General features: G+C 42.6%; 1 protein-coding gene across 12 annotated transcripts in view; it reads left to right on the forward strand.

Moving 5' to 3' along the window:
* EIF4G3 (eukaryotic translation initiation factor 4 gamma 3) overlaps positions 1–19257 on the forward strand; it is a 369656-nt gene that overhangs the window by 85724 nt on the left and 264675 nt on the right. For all 12 annotated transcript variants that reach the window (XM_063631630.1, XM_055261042.2, XM_063631629.1 and 9 more), the window contains one exon: positions 11701–11776. Coding sequence is in view for 6 of the 12 variants with exons in the window: in XM_063631623.1 (XP_063487693.1) it covers positions 11701–11776 (76 nt within the window). In the remaining 6 variants the exon portion in view is untranslated. The remainder of the gene's footprint in view (positions 1–11700; positions 11777–19257) is intronic.

Below are 19257 nucleotides of genomic sequence, written 5' to 3' on the forward strand. Positions count from 1 at the left end.
CACCTCAACCTCCCAAGTTGTTGGGATTACAGGCTCTAACATGCCTGCCTAATTTTTTGTGTTTTTAGTAGAGATGCGGTTTCACCATCTTGCCCAGGCTAGTCCTGAACTCCTGGACTCAAGCAGTTCACCCACCTCAGCCTCCTAAAGTGTTGGGATTATGGGCATGAGCCACTGCGCCCAGCCCAGTTTCTTCATGTATCCTAGATACAAATCCTTTATCTTATTTACATAAGTTTTACAAGTATTTACCACAGTCCATATCCTGTATCTTTGTTCTTATAACAATGTCTTTCACAGTGGAAATGTTTTTAGTTTTGATGATGTTCAGTTTATCAATTTTCTTCTTTTTAAAAAATATTTTATAGAGACAAAGCCTTGCTTGCTATGTTGCCCAAGCTGGTCTCAAATTCCTGGACTCAAGTGATCCTCCCACCTTGTCCTCCCAAAGTGCTTGGATTACAGGCGTGAGCCACTGTGTCTGGTCCTGTCAATTTTTTTTTTTTTTAAATAGATCATGCTTTTGATGTGTTACCTAGGAACTCTTGGCCTAATCCAAGATAACAGTTGTTTTCTCTTATTGTTTCTTCTAAAAGATTCATAGTTTTCTGTTTTACACTAGATCCACACATTTTGAATTAATTTTTGTACAAAGAGTGAGGTGTTAGTAAAGAGTGTCATTGGTTTGCATATGGTTTTTCAGTTGTTCCAGCACCATTTGTTGAAAAGACTGTTTCTCCACTTAATTGCCTTTGCACCTTTGTGAAAAATCGATTCACCACATTTGTGTGGGTCTTCTTACGGGTTTTATATTCTGTTCATTGATTTGTTTTTATGTCCTTTTGCGAGTACCACACTATCTTGGTTTTCAAGTGTTAATTTTAAGGTTTGAATGTTTTGTCTAATGCCCCCTTCCTTTTGGATTTCCAAAGTTAAAAACTTCATTTTTCCTATCATAAAAAAACAGCCATTTTATTTTACCTGAGGTGACATATAGCAATACCTCAAATTCTTGAGTTATTTCTTTCTTCCTATCTGGATTGTGAACCACAGTTTGAGATACTGAGGTAGAGGATATGTCAAGTTGAGGATGCTGTGGATGACTGCGTGTCGTTTTTCCTAGGGATACCTACTGAAAGTGGTTGCATTGTGTACAAGTCTGATCATTAGCTGCATCATCTTAGCACACAGCACCTTCTTCGATGAAAAGATTCTCACTCCTTTTACTCCAGAAAGGAAATACAAATTGGAAAGATCGTGTATCCCTGATAGAATCTGCACACTATTTGTACACGATAGTAAAGCCAAACTTAGAAGAATCTCCTCTGACTATTCCATTGTCATGGTTCTTTTATCTATTTATTTTAAAAGTTTATTTTTTGTGGTAAAGTGTACATAACACAATATTTACCATTTTAATCATTTTTCGGTGTACAGTTCTGTGGCATTAAGTAAATTCACGTCATGCAGTCATAACCACCATTCATGTTCAAGATTAATCATGATTATTTTTTAACCTAAGTTCCATCACTAAAACTTTTAGCACATTAAAGTTACAGTCACTTTTTGAAATTACATTTTAACAATGCTCTAGCATTTCAGGTCAATCAAGGCCTTAACATTTTTGTAAATCTCACAGTTATATCCATAAAAACTTTCAGCCAGTAGTATAACTTCCAGCAAACTTTGACTTTCGTCATATGTGAGTAGTATTCAGTTATTCTTTAAAAGATAACTTTTTAAAGTCTGCCAAATGTATGTAGCTCACCTATTATTATCCCCATCTATGTCCAGAGAAATTTGGCGTATCAGCATGTTTTATTTTGGTTATTATCAAGGCCATTTGAGTGGTTCAGATGTAGGACCCAACTGGAATTGTTAACTTCAACTTGTTTTTGTTACTGATATTTCTTCAAGGTGGGCAATTAAAAAATTGCATAAATTTATGGGGGACAATGGATATATTGCTGTAGTGGTGAAGTCAGGGTTTTCAATGTGTCCATCACCTGACAAACATATGTTGTACCCATTAAGTAATTTATCATCATCCCCCTACTCCCTTGTGAGTCTTTTGTGAGTCTTTGTTTTCTGACATTCCACATTCTACCTCCATGTGTATACATTATTTAAATCTCAATAGTAAGTGAGAACATGTGGTATTTGTCTTTCTGAGTTGTTTCACGTAAGATAATGGCTTCCAGTTCCATTGATGTTGCTGCAAAAGACATGACCTCATTTTTTTATGGTTGAATAGTATTCCATTGTGTATATATACTACAACTTCTTTATGCAGTCATCTTCTGATGGACACTTAGGTTGATTCCATATTTTTTTTTTTTTGTATTTTTTTTTATTAATTTTTTTTGCATACAAAAACAATAAACATTTTCTAAAAATACATACAAACAAAAAGATGCGTATCAAACATATTAGGAAGGTTGCACATGGGAAGTCGGGGAATAGAAATGGGGGTGGGAGTTAAAATAAATGAGAGAGGGACTTTATATGGATCAGTGATAATAACTCAATCCTCTATTTGACAAAGAAGAGGGAGAAGGAAGAGGAAGAAAAAGAAAGTGGGATAAAGGATCAGAAAGGGAGGAAAATAGAAAAAATTAGAGTATGACTCCAGGGTAGACCTGTTTTGTTGTCATTGAGTTGGTTGGTTGGTTTGTCTGTTGTATACTTCATGTTTCGCCAAGTTGGCCAGACTGGTCTCGAACTCCTAGCCCGAAGTGATCAACCCGCCTCGCCCCCCAGAGTGCCGGGACCACAGGCGTGAGCCACCACGTCCAGCCCCCACATTGCTTCTGGCCTCCGTGGTAGACCTCCCTGACGGAGCGGCCAGGCAGAGGAGCTCCTCACTTCTACCCAGACACGGGGCGGCCGGGCAGAGGAGCTCCTCACTTCCCAGATGGGGCGGCCAGGCAGAGACGCTCCTCACTTCTTCCCAGACGATAGGTGGCCGGGCAGAGGCGCTCCTCACTTCCCAGACGATGGGTGGTCGGGCAGAGGTGCTCCCCACTTCCCAGACGATGGGTGGCCGGGCAGAGGCGCTCCTCACTTCCCAGACGGTGGGTGGCCGGGCAGAGGCGCTCCTCACTTCCCAGACGGTGGGTGGCCGGGCAGAGGCGCTCCTCACTTCCCAGACGGTGGGTGGCCGGGCAGAGGCGCTCCTCACTTCCCAGACGGGGCGGCCGGGCAGAGGGGGTCCTCACTTCCCAGACGGTGGGTGGCCGGGCAGAGGCGCTCCTCACTTCCCAGACGATGGGTGGCCGGGCAGAGGCGCTCCTCACTTCTTCCCGGATGGAGCGGCCGGGCAGAGGCGCTCCTCACATCTTCCCGGATGGGGCGCCCGGGCAGAGGCGCTCTTCATTTCTTCCCGGACGGGGCGGCCGGGCAGAGGCGCTCCTCACTTCTTCCCAGACGGGGGCGGCCGGGCAGAGGCGCTCCTCACTTCTTCCCGGACGGGGCGGCCGGGCAGAGGCGCTCCTCACTTCTTCCCGGACGGGGCGGCCGGGCAGAGGCGCTCCTCACTTCTTCCCGGACGGGGCGGCCGGGCAGAGGCGCTTCTCACTTCCTCCCGGACGGGGCGGCCGGGCAGAGGCGCTCCTCACCTCCCAGACGATGGGAGGCCGGGCAGAGGCGCTCCTCACCTCCCAGACGATGGGTGGCCGGGCAGAGGCGCTTCTCACTTCCCAGACGGGGCGGCCGGGCAGAGGCGCTCCTCACTTCCCAGACGGTGGGTGGCCGGGCAGAGGCGCTCCTCACTTCCCAGACGGTGGGTGGCCGGGCAGAGGCGCTCCTCACTTCCCAGACGGTGGGTGGCCGGGCAGAGGCGCTCCTCACTTCCCAGACGGGGCGGCCGGGCAGAGGCGCTCCTCACTTCCCAGACGGTGGGTGGCCGGGCAGAGGCGCTCCTCACTTCCCAGACGGGGCGGCCGGGCAGAGGCGCTCCTCACTTCCCAGACGGTGGGTGGCCGGGCAGAGGCGCTCCTCACTTCCCAGACGGGGCGGCCGGGCAGAGGCGCTCCTCACTTCCCAGACGGGGCGGCCGGGCAGAGGTGCTCCTCACCTCCCAGACGGGGCGGCCGGGCAGAGGCGCTCCCCACCTTCCAGATGGGGCGGCGGCCGGGCAGGGGCTGCAATCCCAGCACCCTGGCAGGCCAAGGCAGGCGGCCGGGGGGTAGAGGCTGCTGCGAGGCCAGACCACGCCACCGCACTCCAGCCCGGGCAACACCGAGCACTGGGTGAGCGAGACTCCGTCTGTAGTCGCAGTACCTCGGGAGGCTAAGGCGGGCAGAGCACTCGGCGTCAGGAGCTGGCGACCAGCGTGGCCAAGATGGCGAACGCGTGCCTGCATCCAAAGGAGAAAAGGCAGGCAGCGGTGGCGCGCGCCGGCAGTCCCAGGCAGTTTGCGGCGCGGGCAGCAGCAAGCCGAGTAGATTGTAGCCTGGGCCAGAGAGGGAAAGAAAGAAAAGAAAGAAAGGAAGGGAGGGAGGGAGGGAGGAAGGAAGGAAGGAAGGAAGGAAGCTGATTCCATATTTTTGCTGTTGTGCAAGGTGGGCATTTTTGAGGAGAGAGGCTTACTTTGTTGCCTTCTGCCTTTGCTTTGCCATGTGGATTGATTGTATTTGAATCTGAGTTGGGCGTTAGAAAACACTGTTAAAGCATGTTAGTCTGTTGTAGAACTAAAAATGTGAGGGCATTAGAAACTTCATTTGAAACTTTTGTGAGTGTATCATTCATTTTTGCATATGAATATCATTTTGTCTCACAGAAAATGTGTATTGTTATCTTGTGTAGAAATGACAGCATAGTCCCATTGTTGCATTGTCTCTGGCAATATTGTTTTGTGTTTTTTGTTTGTATGTTTCTAAACTTACACACAGGATATTTTCTGGGTAAACTTAAATATGACTGGCAGGAAATCAATTGGCAATATGTGCTGACTTGTATCTGAGTTAATAGAAAATCAGAGCCAGAACAAGGGGTTTTCTGGCTAAGCTCATTTGAGACTAATGTTTCTGGATTTGTTAAAAATCTAATATAGGTCAGGTGTAGTGGCTCATGCCTGTAATCCCAGCACTTTGGGAGGCCGAGGCGAGAGGATTGCTTGAGCCCAGGAGTTTGAGACTAGCCTGGGCAACATAGGGAGACACTATCTCTACCAAAAAATTTAAAGATTAGCTGGGCATGATGGTACACACCTGTATTCTCAGCTACTCTGGAGAGTGAGGTGAGATCACTTGAGCCCAGGAGGTTGAGGCTGCAGTCAGCTGTGAACCCAACACTATACTCCAAGACAAAATAAAATCTAATATAATGGTTTCTAGTTGTGTACATTCCAGAGATACTAATTGCAAAGATTCAATGATAAATAGTCTTGCAATTCTAAAATCCCAAGAGCTTGGAAAACTTATTCTTTTTCTTGCATTGCTAAATTTCTGGACAGAAGGGTAGAAGTTTGAATATTCATATATTTTGCGGTAGAGATATTAATGTGTTTGATTAAGGGTGCTGCCTAGATTCTGCTAGGGGTATTAAGTAATATACATAACCACTGTATTTGCTTTCCAATAGGGTTTTTGGACCTGAATTAACAGCCAGCATTAAATTGAGTTGAAATAGAGTTTAAAATTGGTTAGTTTTATTTCCTTAGATCTCAATGGTAAAAGGTAAGGAGAGCAAAGAAAGAATTGCCCAGGTGAATGTTTGGGCTCGAGGGATCCTGCCATCACAGCTTTCTTAGTGGCTGGAACTACAGGTATGCACCACTGTGCCAGGCTCTTTTTAATAATAGGTTATTTTTTCTTTTGTAGGGGCTATTTACAAAAAGAAATCCTGGCTTTTTTTTTATTATTATTATACTTTAAGTTCTAGGGTACATGTGCACAACATGCAGGTTTGTTACATATGTATACATGTGCCATGTTGGTGTGCTGCACCCATTAACTCATCATTTACATTAGGTATATCTTTTAATGCTGTCCCTCCCCCCTCCCCCCACCTCACAACAGGCCCCGGTGTGCGATGTTCCCTTTCCTGTGTCCAGGTGTTCTCATTGTTCATTTCCCACCCGTGAGTGAGAACATGTGGTGTTTGATTTTCCGTCTTTGCGATAGTTTCCTGAGAATGATGGTTTCCAGCTTCATCCATGTCCCTACAAAGGACATGAACTCATGCTTTTTTATGGCTGCATAGTATTCCATGGTGTATATTATGTGGCACATTTTCTTGATCCAGTCTATCATTGATGGACATTTGGGTTGGTTCCAAGTCTTTGCTATTGTGAATAGTGCCACAATAAACATATGTGTGCATGTGTCTTTATAGCAGCATGATTTATAATCCTTTGGTATATGCCCAGTAATGGGATGATTGGGTCAAATGGTATTTCTAGTTCTAGATCCTTGAGGAATTGCCACACTGTTTTCCACGATGTTTGAACTAGTTTACAGTCCCACCAGCAGTGTAAAAGTGTTCCTAAGGAAATCCTGGCTTTTAAAAAAAAAATTTTTTTTTTAATTATACTTTAAGTTCTAGGGTACATGTGCACAACATGCAGGTTTGTTACATATGTATACATGCGCCATGTTGGTGTGCTGCACCAACATTAACTCGTCATTTACATTAGGTATATCTCCTAATGCTATCCCTCCCCCCTCCCCCCACCCCATGACAGGCCCCAGTGTGTGATATTCCCCTTCCTGTGTCCAAGTGTTCTCACTGTTCAGTTCCCACCTATGAGTGAGAACATGTTGTGTTTGGTTTTTTGTCCTTGGGATAGTTTGCTGAGAATGATGGTTTCCAGCTTCATCCATGTCCCTACAAAGGACATGAACTCATCCTTTTTGATGGCTGTGTAGTATTCCATGGTGTATATGTGCCACATTTTCTTAATCCAGTCTATCATTGTTGAACATTTGGGTTGGTTCCAAGTCTTTGCTATTGTGAATTGGGCCACAATAAATATACATGTTCATGTGTCTTTATAGCAGCATGATTTGTAATCCTTTGAGAAGATACCCAGTAATGGGTTGGCTGGGTCAAATGGTATTTCTAGTTCTAGATCCTTGAGGAATCGCCACACTGTCTTCCACAATGGTTGAACTAGTTTACAGTCCCACCAACAGTGTAAAAGTGTCCCTATTTCTCCACATCCTCTCCAGCACCTGTTGTTTCCTGACTTTTTAATGATCGCCATTCTAAATGGTTTGAGATGATATATCATTGTGGTTTTGATTTGCATTTCTCTGATGGCCAGTGATGATGAGCATTTTTTCATGTGTCTGTTGGCTGCAAAAATGTCTTCTTTTGAGAAGTGTCTGTTCATATCCTTTGCCCACTTTGTGATGGGGTTGTTTGTTTTTTTCTTGTAAATTTGAGTTCTTTGTGATTCTGGATATTAGCCCTTTGTCAGATGAATAGATTGCAAAATTTTTCTTACATTCTGTAGGTTGCCTGTTCACTCTGATGGTAGTTTCTTTTGCTGTGCAGAAGCTCTTTAGTTTAATTAGATCCCATTTGTCAATTTTGGCTTTTGTTGCCATTGCTTTTGGTGTTTTAGACATGAAGTCCTTGCCCATGCCTATGTCCTGAATGGTATTGCCTAGGTTTTCTTCTAGGGTTTTTATGGTTTTAGGTCTAACATTGAAGTCTTTAATCCATCTTGAATTAATTTTTGTATAAGGTGTAAGGAAGGGATCCAGTTTCAGCTTTCTACATATGGCTAGCCAGTTTTCCCAGCACCATTTATTAAATAGGGAATCCTTTCCCCATTTCTTGTTTTTGTCAGGTTTGTTGTAGATGTGTGATATTATTTCTGAGGGCTCTGTTCTGTTCCATTGGTCTATATCTCTGTTTTGGTACCAGTACCATGCTGTTTTGGTTACTATAGCCTTGTAGTATAGTTTGAAGTCAGGTAGCGTGATGCCTCCAGCTTTGTTCTTTTGGCTTAGGATTGTATCGGCAATGCGGGCTCTTTTTTGGTTCCATATGAACTTTAAAGTAGTTTTTTCCAATTCTGTGAAGAAAGTCATTGGTAGCTTGATGGGGATGGCATTGAATCTATAAATTACCTTGGGCAGTATGGCCATTTTCACGATATTGATTTTATGAGGCCAGCATCATCCTGATACCAAAGCCTGATGACAACAAAAAAAGAGAATTTTGGACCAGTATCCCTGATGAACATTGATGCAAAAATCCTCAATAAAATACTGGCAAACCGAATCCAGCAGCACATCAAAAAGCTTATCCACGATGACCAAGTGGGCTTCATCCCTGGGATGCAAGGCTGGTTCAACATACGCAAATCAATAAACGTAATCCAGCATATAAACAGAACCAAAGACAAAAACCACATGATTATCTCAATAGATGCAGAAAAGGCCTTTGACAAAATTCAACAGCTCTTCGTGCTAAACACTCTCAATAAGTTAGGTATTGATGGACTGTATCTCAAAATAATAAGAGCTATTTATGACAAACCCACAGCCAATATCATACTGAATGGGCAAAAACTGGAAGCATTCCCTTTGAAAACTAGCACAAGACAGGGATGCCCTCTCTCACCACTCCTATTCAACATAGTGTTGGAAGTTGGCCAGGGCAATCAGGCAGGAGAAAGAAATAAAGGGTATTCAATTAGGAAAAGAGGAAGTCAGATTGTCCCTGTTTGCAGATGACATGATTGTATATTTAGAAAACCCCATCGTCTTAGCCCAAAATCTCCTTAAGCTGATAAGCAACTTCAGCAAAGTCTCAGGATACAAAATCAGTGTGCAAAAATCACAAGCATTCTTACACACCAATGACAGACAAACAGAGAGCCAAATCATGAGTGAACTCCCATTCACTATTGCTTCAAAGAGAATAAAATACCTAGGAATCCAACTTACAAGGGATGTGAAGGACCTCTTCAAGGAGAACTACAATCCACTGCTCAATGAAATAAAAGAGGACACAAACAAATGGAAGAACATTCCATGCTCATGGATAGGAAGAATCAATATCGTGAAAAAAAATTTTTTTTTTAAATAGAGACAGGGTCTCTTGTGGTCTAGGCTGGAGCCGGCTTGTTTGAATTGGATTTTTAAAATTTTTGAAAAACAGATTCGTGTGGTTCAGAAGTAATGTTAAAAGACTGTAGCTATGGTCAGGTGCGGTGGCTCATGCCTGTAATCCTAGCACTTTGGGAGGCTGAGGTGGGCGGATTGCCTGAGCTCAGGAGTTCACGACCAGCCTGGGCAACATGGCAAAGCCTCATCTCTACTAAAAATACAAAAAATTAGTTGGCTGTGGTAGCGCATGCCTATAGTCCCAGCTACTTGGGAGGCTGAGTCACAGGAGGCTGAGTCACGAGAATCGCTTGAACCTGGAAGGCAGAGGTTGCAGTGAGCTGAGATTATGCCACTGAACTCCAGCCTGGGTGACAGAGCGAGACTGTCTGAAAAAATAAAAAAAAAAAAGGAAGACTATAGCTATTTCCAAAGTAACTGTATTTTAAAAAGTACATCTTTTGAGAAATCATGTTCAGTATCTTTGTGAAATAGGGTATAGTTTAGAAATTCTGCCATTATTTTATGTATTATAGAAGTTAACTTCCTTTTTTATTGTCAGAACAATATAGAAATAAGAAGTAGAGAAAGCATAAATTGACATTGACATATTGGCCTAAATAAGAAATAATATAGAAAAAGACCCTTTGCATTATTTTTTATCCCCTGATATTAGTTGCCTATTTTACCTATAAATCAGTATTTTTTGATGACATTTGTATCCTTGATCTTCCTTTCAATGAGGAAATGATAACTTGAGTCTTTCACTTTAAGAATATTGCTTATGCTGAACATTAGGGCAGTAGCTTTTCTTGTAGTGGAGTGGGGCAAGGTTTAGGAGCGTTCGGCTGGGAATTATAAATGGAACATTAGTGTTTTGGCAGACTGAAAGACAATTTCTGTTTATTTTCACTTCTTTTCTACTTTGTGAAAATCACCTTTTAAGGAGGTACTGACTATAAACAACCCCAGTGCCAGACATGATTGCCATTGATCAAGAAGGTTTATTTTGAAGAGAGTTCATTCTTCAAGAAGTTTCATAAACATTTGTTCTTTATTTTTTTATTTTTTTTTTTTGAGACGGAGTCTCGCTCTGTCGCCCAGGCTGGAGTGCAGTGGCACAATCTCGGCTCACTGCAAGCTCCGCCTCCCGGGTTCACGCCATTCTCCTGACTCAGCCTCTCCAAGTAGCTGGGACTACAGGCGCCCGCCACCACGCCCGGCTAATTTTTTGTATTTTTTTAGTAGAGACGGGGTTTCACCGTGGTCTCGATCTCCTGACCTCGTGATCCACCCGCCTCGGCCTCCCAAAGTGCTGGGATTACAAGCGTGAGCCACCGCGCCCGGCCAACATTTGTTCTTTAAACTGTATTGGTCCTCTCTTTTCTGCATAAGTAGGAAACATTCATATCAGTAATACATGTCATGTAATATCCTCATGGATTCTTGGATTTCTCTGATGAAATGTAGTCTTTGCAAGTGTATTTGCCTAGTTGGCATTTGTTGTAGCATGTATGTAGTGAGTACTTTAATCAGTCTTTAACCATCAAATTATATTTATTTCTGAAATTTGTCTTTTGTTATTATTCTACTAGAAAAAGAAAGTGGAGAATTTGAAATTTTTTACATTTATATTTCTACGTAGTCTTAATTCAGTATTGCATACCATCTATATAATCTTACTAATAGTTTTGCTTGTATTTCCTAATGATATAAATCACAGCAATTTGAAATACAGAAATATCAAGTGGATGTATTACTGTATTTCAATCATGGGTTATGAAAAATCAGCATGTTCTCGATTATTGTATGTGCATGTTACACTGCTCATTTATTGAATTAGAATTTTAAGTAGCACTATGAAAAGCTGTTTTGCCTGTATCTTGAGCTCAGAGAGAAAGAAACATCCAATGATTTATGCTTGGAGATACAAGAGTTTGGTGAGAACTGGTAGTAAGCACAGTGGCAGACAGAATTAGGAAGGAAGTATGTAGTAGTGTACACAGTTTTACATGGGTCACTTCTTTGAATTCAAATTGTGTAGAAAATTTCTGGCAGTTCCTGTCTCATACTGATTTATTTAGGGTTTTTTTTTGTTTGGTACAGAGGTGTGCTAATTGCAACTTGTTAAACTCCTGTGCTTAAGTGATCCTACCACCTCAGCCTCCCGAGTAGCTGAGACTACAAGTGCTGGCAACCACACTCGGCTAATTTAGTAGAGACGCGGTCTTGCTGTGTTGCCCAGGCTTGTCTTGAACTCTTGGGGTTTAAGTGATTCTCTCAATTTGACCTCCAAAAGTGTTGGGATTATAGGCTTGAGCCACGGCGCCCAGCCAGTTATTTTTAGTACAAAGTAAAGGTGGCAGAGTCTCATGGGCCTAAAGTTTGGACACTTACTGTATAGTTGTGTTTGTTTTGAGATTCCATGGAATGTTTATCATGGGAAGGCTTTTGAAGACATTGATTTAGTCATTTTAGGACATTTGAAACATTTTATTTTTTAGTTTTAATGGAGAATTATATAACTCACTAATTGGGTGAAAATGCTTAGGTCGTTGGTGGAATTTTGTGGTTGCAATTTTCTCTAACTATTAAGCACCCATTTTTGAATTCTCTTATCCTTAACTCGCTCTTCTAGAATTCCTAGAGGACCTGTGCAACAGCCTCTTGAGGATCGAATCTTCACTCCCGCTGTCTCAGCAGTCTACAGCACGGTGAGTGTCTGAAGGTTGTCAAATTGTGTGTGTGCTTTTGTGTGTGAATCCTTGGTATTAATTATAGGCAGTGTTTGTTTAATTGACACATGACAAATTTTTGGCAAAAAGTTCAGTAAAATTCTGAATAGAATGAGATGTATATAATAGAATAAGGTGAATAGGCCCTTTCCCCATCATCTTAATCTAAGAAATGGAGTGAAACAAATACTGTGTTAAGATAGGCCTGTCTTATTTTTCCTTTCTGTAAATATTAACCTCTGGCCTTATTATTATTATTATTTTTACTATTTTTGAGACAGAGTTTCACTGTGTCACCCAGACTGGAGTACAGTGGTGTGATCTTGGCTCATTGCAACCTCCGCCTCCTGGGTTCAAGCGATTCTCCCTCCTCAGCCTCCTGAGTAGCTGGGACTACAGGCACATGCCACCATACTTGGCTAATTCTTGCATTTTTAATACAGATGGGGTTTCACCATGGTGGCCAGGCTGGTCTCAAACTCCTGACCTCAGGTGATCCACCCGCCTTGGCCTCCCAACATGCTGGGCTTATAGGCAGCTTTGTATTCTTTTTGGACTCTGAGTTCTTTCTGGGTTTTTTTTCTTAAAAATTTTATCAGTTTTACATTTTCTAAACTTTAAATTTTTTAAGTTTTACTTTTTATTCTCCTCGATTACATATTTTCAAAATGCTGAAAGTTTAGAAGAGTGAACCCTTTTTAAAAAAATTTTGAGATGGAGTTTTGCTCTTGTTGCCCAGGCTGGAATGTAATGGTGTGATCTCGGCTCACTGCAACCTCCGCCTTCCTGGTTCAAGTGATTCTCCTTCCTCAGCCTCCCAAGTAGCTGGGATTATAGGCGTGCGCCACCATGCCCTGCTAATTTTGTACTTTTAGTAGAGACAGAGTTTCACCATGTTGGTTGGTCTTGAACTCCTGACCTCAAGTGATCCACCGCCTCAGCCCCTCAAAGTGCTGGGATTACAGGCCTGAGCCACTGTGCCTGGCCGTGAACACTGTTTTTAACAGAAGGAAATTTAATTGTTTTTTCATTTTTAAGAGATCAGGTCTCACTCTGTCACCCAGGCAGGAGTGCAGTGGCATGATTATGGATTACTGAGCAGCCTTGAACTCCTGGCCTCAAGTTATCCTCCTGCCTCAGCCTCCCAAGTAATTGGGACTACAGTCACATGCTACTGTGCATGCTAATTAAAAAATTTTTTTGGCTGGGCACGGTGGCTCATGCCTGTAATCCCAGCACTTTGGGAGGCCAAGGCAGGTGGATCACGAGGTCAGGAGATCGAGACCATCCTGGCTAACACAGCAAAACCCCATCTCTACTAAAAATAGAAAAAATTAGCCGGGCATGGTGGCGGGCGCTTGTAGTCCCAGCTACTTGGGAGAGTGAGGCAGGAGAATGGCGTGAACCCAGGAGGCAGAGCTTGCAATGAGCTGAGATCGTGCCACTGCACTCCAGCCTGGACGACAGAGCGAGACTCCGTCTCAAAAAAAAAAAAAATTTTGGTAGAGGCACGGTTTTATGATGTTGCTCAGGTTGGTCAGACTCCCGAGCTCAAGCAGTCCTCCTGCCTCCACCTCCCAAAGTGCTGGGATTATAGACATGAGCCATTATGCCCAGCCCATTTCATTATGCCCAGCCCATTTAATTTTTTATATTAGATGATTCAAATTCATAAATGAAGGGAGAGTAATTATTTTGAGGATTTTTACTTGGTTGAGCAGGCTGGTTTCAAGTTTCTGGGCTCAAGTGATCCACCCACCTTGGCCTCCCAAAGTGCTGGGATTACAGGCGTGAGCCACCATGCCCAGCCATATGAAAGAAAACTTAAAAGTTAGAGGATGAAGCTAATAATATTAGAAGTAAATTTTAGGTGTTTTACAGTGAACCTAAGATAATTTAGGAGAATTAGGGAGTGAAACCTATCTTTTAAATATTTCGGCTCAGCATACCATGTATTCCTGTGGATATAGATAGGATACCTTAAAAGGACTCATAGTCTACTGAGGGAGATAAGAAAATAAATAATTGTAATATAAAGTGATATGATAGAGAAGTGATTCCTATTATTTTGGGTTGTGAATCACTTTTAGAATCTCAAAATAGTTGTAATGCACTCTCTTTCAAGAGGAACATATACTCAGTGTTTACATATAATTTCAGAGTTTCCCAGATGTCCATCAGGCCATTTCTTTTTTTTTTTTTTTTTTTTTTTTTTTTTTTGAGAAGGAATCTCACTCTGTTGCCCAGGCTGGAGTGCAGTGGCTTGATCTCGGCTCACTACAACCTCTGCCTCCTGGTTCAAGTGATTATCCTGCCTCAGCCTCCTGAGTAGCTGGGATTACAGGTGCACATCACCACACCTGGCTAATTTTTGTATTTTTAGTAAAGATGGGGTTTCACCATATTGGCCAGGCTGGTCTCGAACTCCTGACCTCAAGTGATCCGCCCACCTCAGCCTTCCAGTGTGCTGGGATTACAGGTGTGAGACACTGCGCCCCACCTCATCAGGCCATTTCTAAGCTCCAGATTAAGAACTTTGATTAGAGACAGGAACATGTTAATTGCATGCGAAAGGAAGAGGTGACTTCATTGAGAAAGTGACACTTAAAGCAGAAGATGCAAGACTTCTGTAGGTAGAGAAGGGAAGGCAAAGCCTTCTAGAAGTGAAGATTCAGAGGCGTGGTTAATGGAATGGCCAGTAGTCAGTTCACTGTGACATAATATGAAGTGAAATAAAGAGTATGTATGTTGGTTGGGGGGGGTTTTAAGCTGATCTTTGTATATTTTTAAATTAACCAGGCATGGTGGCATGTGCCTGTAGTCCCAAGTACTTTAGAGGCTGAGGCAAGAGGATCACTTGAGGCCAGGAGTTAAAGGCTGCAGTGAGCTTTGATCAAACCTCTATGCTCGAACCTGGGTGACAGAGTGAGACCCTCAAAAAAAAAAAAAAAAAAAAAGTATCATGTAGGTAATGGTATTTTTCTTGGTCTGTCTGGAACAAGGCTCAGTAACACCTGTTGTAGATCAATTAATTATTTCTGCAGCCGCATTCACTCTTAGAATTGGCCCAGTTTCTGTTATAAATTATCTGGTCACCCTAATCATTAGGAACCTTCAGTTCATTGAAAAATAACATTTTGAATAACACTTTGAAAAATAACCTTTGGGCCGGGCGCGATGGCTTACTCCTGTAATCCCAGCACTTTGGGAAGACCAAGGCAGACGGATCACGAGGTCAGGAGATTGAGACCATCCTGGCCAACATGGTGAAACCCCGTCTCTACTAAAAATACAAAAATTAGCCGGGGGTGGTGGCGTGAACCTGTAGTCCCAGCTATTCGGGAGACTGAGGCAGGAGAATCGCTTAAATCCGGGAGGCAGAGGTTGCAGTGAGCCGAGATTGCACCACTGCACTACAGCCTGGCGCCAGAGTGAGACTGTCTCAAAAGAAAAGAAAAAAAGAAGAATAACTTTTGGCTGATTGTGCTGTCTCCTACCTGTAATCTCAGCACTTGGGGAGGCCAAGGCGGGAGGATTGCTTGAACCCAGTAGTTTGATACCAGCCTGTGCAACATAATGAGACCCCATCTCAACAAAAAATAAAAAAAACTAGACAGGCGTGGTGGTGCGAGCCTGTAATTTTAGGTAGTTGGGAGACTGAGGCAGGAGAATCACTTGAGCTCAGGAGGTCGAGGCTGCAGTGTGATATATGATTGTGCCTCTGCATTCCAGCCTGGGCAGTAGAGCAAAACCCCGTGTCTTAAGAAAAAAAAGAAAACCTAAAGTGTTTTTTTCTGGCAAAACCTTTCTCTAGGTCTTAGTTTTTTATAGTTTTTTTAAAAAGTACTGTGCAAAAGAACAGCATCATTGTCAGAATCCCTCTTAAAACACGATAATGTTTTCTAATTTCCTAAGTATACTTTCACCATTTAATTATTATTTTTAAATTAAGTAAAAGAAAATGAAAACTTCTAGTAATCCTGAGTGATTTATAGAGACAAATACTATAACCATTTTTGGGGTATAGTTTATCTTTCTTGTCTTTTTTTTAGACCCTGTGCTTTATCCTGTCACTTTATCTCATATCAGCTTTTCATATGCCATTCCTTAGATAACATTTCTTAAATAATAAATAGTTATATATTGTTTATTATAATAATTTAATCACTCAGCATTGAATACTTAAGCTTAAGCTTTTACTGTGTGTCATGCAGTGGTCTAGGTGTTCGGGATATGGTAATGGAGCAACACAGACCCTCAGCCCTCATGGATATTACATCTTTATGGGATAAGAAGACAGCAAACAAATATATATACAGTACACTATTGGGTTTTAATAAGTAACTTGATGAGAATAAAGCAGGATAAAGGGATAGAGAATGACTGGCCATTCTACCTTAACTAATTCTCTCAGGGAAAGTCTCTCTGAAAAGGTGACAATTAAGCTGAAACTGAAGATTTCTAGGGAAAAAAAAAAGCATTTGTGGTAGAAGGAACAGCAGTGCAGAGGCCCAGAGATAGGAGTGAGCTCAATGTAGTCTTAGAAATGGAAGAAAGCCAGTGTGGCTGGAATGGAGAGAGGTTGGATTTGGGACATCAGATTATGTGGACTGGTATGGTTTGGCTTTGTGTCCTTACTTAAATCTCATGTCGAATTGTAATCCCCAACATGTTAGGGGAGGGACCTGGTGGGAGGTGATTGGATCGTTGGGGCAGATTTTCCCCATGCTGTTCTTGTGATAGTGAATGATTTCTCATGAGATCTGATAGTTCAAAGGTGTGGCACTTCCCCCCTTGCTCTCTCTCTCTCTCCTGCCACCATGTAAGACGTGCCTTGCTTCTTGTTCGTTTTCTACCATTATTGTAAGTTTCTTGGGGCCTCCCCAGCCATGTGGAACTGTGAGTCAGTTAAACCTCTTTTTTTTTTTTTTTTTTAAATTACACAGTCTCAGATAGTTCTATAGCAGTGTGAGAATGGACTAATACATGGACATTACAGATCGTAGTAAAGATTTCGGATTTTGATCTAAATATAATAGAAAACCAGTGGAGGATTAAGAGCAGTAGGTGTGAATTTACTTTTAAAAGGTCAGTGTGGCTGCTGTATGGAGAACGGATTGTGCGATGTGGACATGTGGTGGTGATTGAAATGGGAGTAAGGAGAAGTAAAGTCAGTAGAATATGTTGATGTCTTGGATGTGGGATGTGAGAGAAAAGAGTAAAGGTGGTGTCGTAGATCTTGGTTTGGGCAACTGAGTGGTCCTATTTGTGGAGATGAATACTGAATGAGGAACAAATATTTTGCTGAAAAAACCTGAGTTATAAAACCTCATAAATGAGGACATGTAATTCTGTAATTGTATTACTTTGGAGAATAGATCATCAAAATCCTGTGAGCAACAGCACACTGCCTATCATACAGTTTACATGAAATATTTGAATCTAAGCTTTTGAATGTATTTTTTGAGTTTGATCTAATTTGATTTTTACTATTTAAAACTACTGTCATATTTGTAGTCCTTTGATCAGTTTTAAAAAATCGAGACCAGGCATGGTGGCTCACGCGTGTAATCCCAGCACTTTGGGAGGCTAAGGTAGGTGGATCACTTGAGCTCAGGAGTTTGAGACCAGTCTGGGCAACATGGTGAAACCCTGTCTCTATTAGGAAAAAAAAAAAAAAAGTGTCTGTGTGTCTGGGTGTGGTGGCTGATGCCTGTAATCCTAGCACTTTGGCATGCCGAGGAGGGAGGACTGCTCGAGCCCAGGAACTTGAGACCAGCCTGGGTGACAGAGTGAAACTGTCGTCTCCAAAAAAAAAATGTGTTTGTGTATATATTATGTTTTATGCCTATTTTGGAAGAAAGGTTTTTAGGCAGCTAAAAGTTACCTTAAAGTATGATAGTCTCCACTTTTTATTTATTTATTTATTTGACAGAGTCTCACTCTGTCGTCCAGGTCAGAGTGTAGTGGCATAATTACAGCTCATCACAGCCTTGAACTCCTGAGTTCAAGTGAACCTCCTACGTCAGCTTCCTAAATAGCTGAGTAACTGGGATTACAGGCACAAGCCACCATGCCCAGCTAATTTTTTATACTTTTTAACAGAGACAGAGTCTTGTTATGTTGCCCAGGCTGGTCTCAAACTCCTGGCTTCAAGTGATCCCCTCGTCTCAGCCACTCAAAGTGCTGGGATTATGGTGTGAGCTGTTGCATCCTGCCGGTTTCCCCTTTTTTGTTGTTTTTTTGTTTGTTTTGAGGTGGAACCTTGCTCTGTCACCCAGGCTGGAGTGCAGTGATGCATTCTTGGCTCACTGCAACCTCCATCTCCTGGGTTCAAGTGATTCTTCTGCCTTAACCTCCTGAGTAGCTGGTATTACAGGCACGTGCCACCACACCCGACTGATTTTTGTATTTTTTAGTAGAGAAGGAGTTTCGCCATGTTGGCTGGGCTGGTCTTGAACTCCTGATGTCAAGTGATCCACTCGCCTTGGCCTCCGAATGTGCTGGGATTATGTCATGAAGTAAAAGTTAACCCTCAGTTCACCTCCTACTGCCTTAGCATATGGTGTCCATATGTCACTTTCATTGAGTTGGTTCAATTCCTTGAAAGGCTCCTGGCCAGTCTCAAAATTACACAAAGATTGTGCCTTTTTGTATCTGGTATGCAGGCTTTTTACACTAATGTCCGTCATTTTACATAATAGGGATTTGCTGATAATCAAAGAAGCATTAAAAGTCAGACTTGTCCGGGCACGGTGGCTCACACCTGTCATCCCAGTACTTTGGGAGGCCAAGGTGGTGGGAAGATTGCTTGAGCTCAGGAGTTTGAGACCAGCCTGGGCAACATGGTGAGACCCTGTCTCTGTATTTTTAAAAAATTAAGAAAAAAAAGTTGGGGCTATGCGCGGTTGGCTCACTCCTGTGATCCCAGCACTTTGAGAGGCTGAGGCGGGTAGATCACTTGAGGTCAGGAGTTCGAGACCAGCTTGGCCAACATGGTGAAACACTGCCTCTACTAAACATACAAAAAATTAGCTGGGCGTGGTGGCGTGAGCCGGTAATCCCAGCTACTTGGGAGGCTGAGACATGAGAATTGCTTGAACCCGGGAGTCAGGGGTTGCAGTGAACCGAGATTGCACCACTGCACTCCAGCTTGGGCAATAGAGCAAGACTTTGTTTCAAAAAAAAAAAAAAAAAAAAAAATTGGACTCATCTTCTGGAATGTGTTCATGTTACATTTAGTCTAGTTATTTTGTATTTGTTTATTTTAACCTGGTTTATGCAAGTTTGCTCTGGGAACATTTATCAGATACGAGAGAGAAGCTTATGTCATTATTCCTTATTAGCCGTAATTGAGTGATTGATCATACGAACAAAAAAAGAATCAAGCGCACGCGCACACACACACACACACACACACACACACATATATAATTTTGAGATGGAGTCTCACTCTGTCG

Source organism: Symphalangus syndactylus, chromosome 22, assembly GCF_028878055.3.
Source record: "Symphalangus syndactylus isolate Jambi chromosome 22, NHGRI_mSymSyn1-v2.1_pri, whole genome shotgun sequence".
NCBI classification, from domain to species: domain Eukaryota; kingdom Metazoa; phylum Chordata; class Mammalia; order Primates; family Hylobatidae; genus Symphalangus; species Symphalangus syndactylus.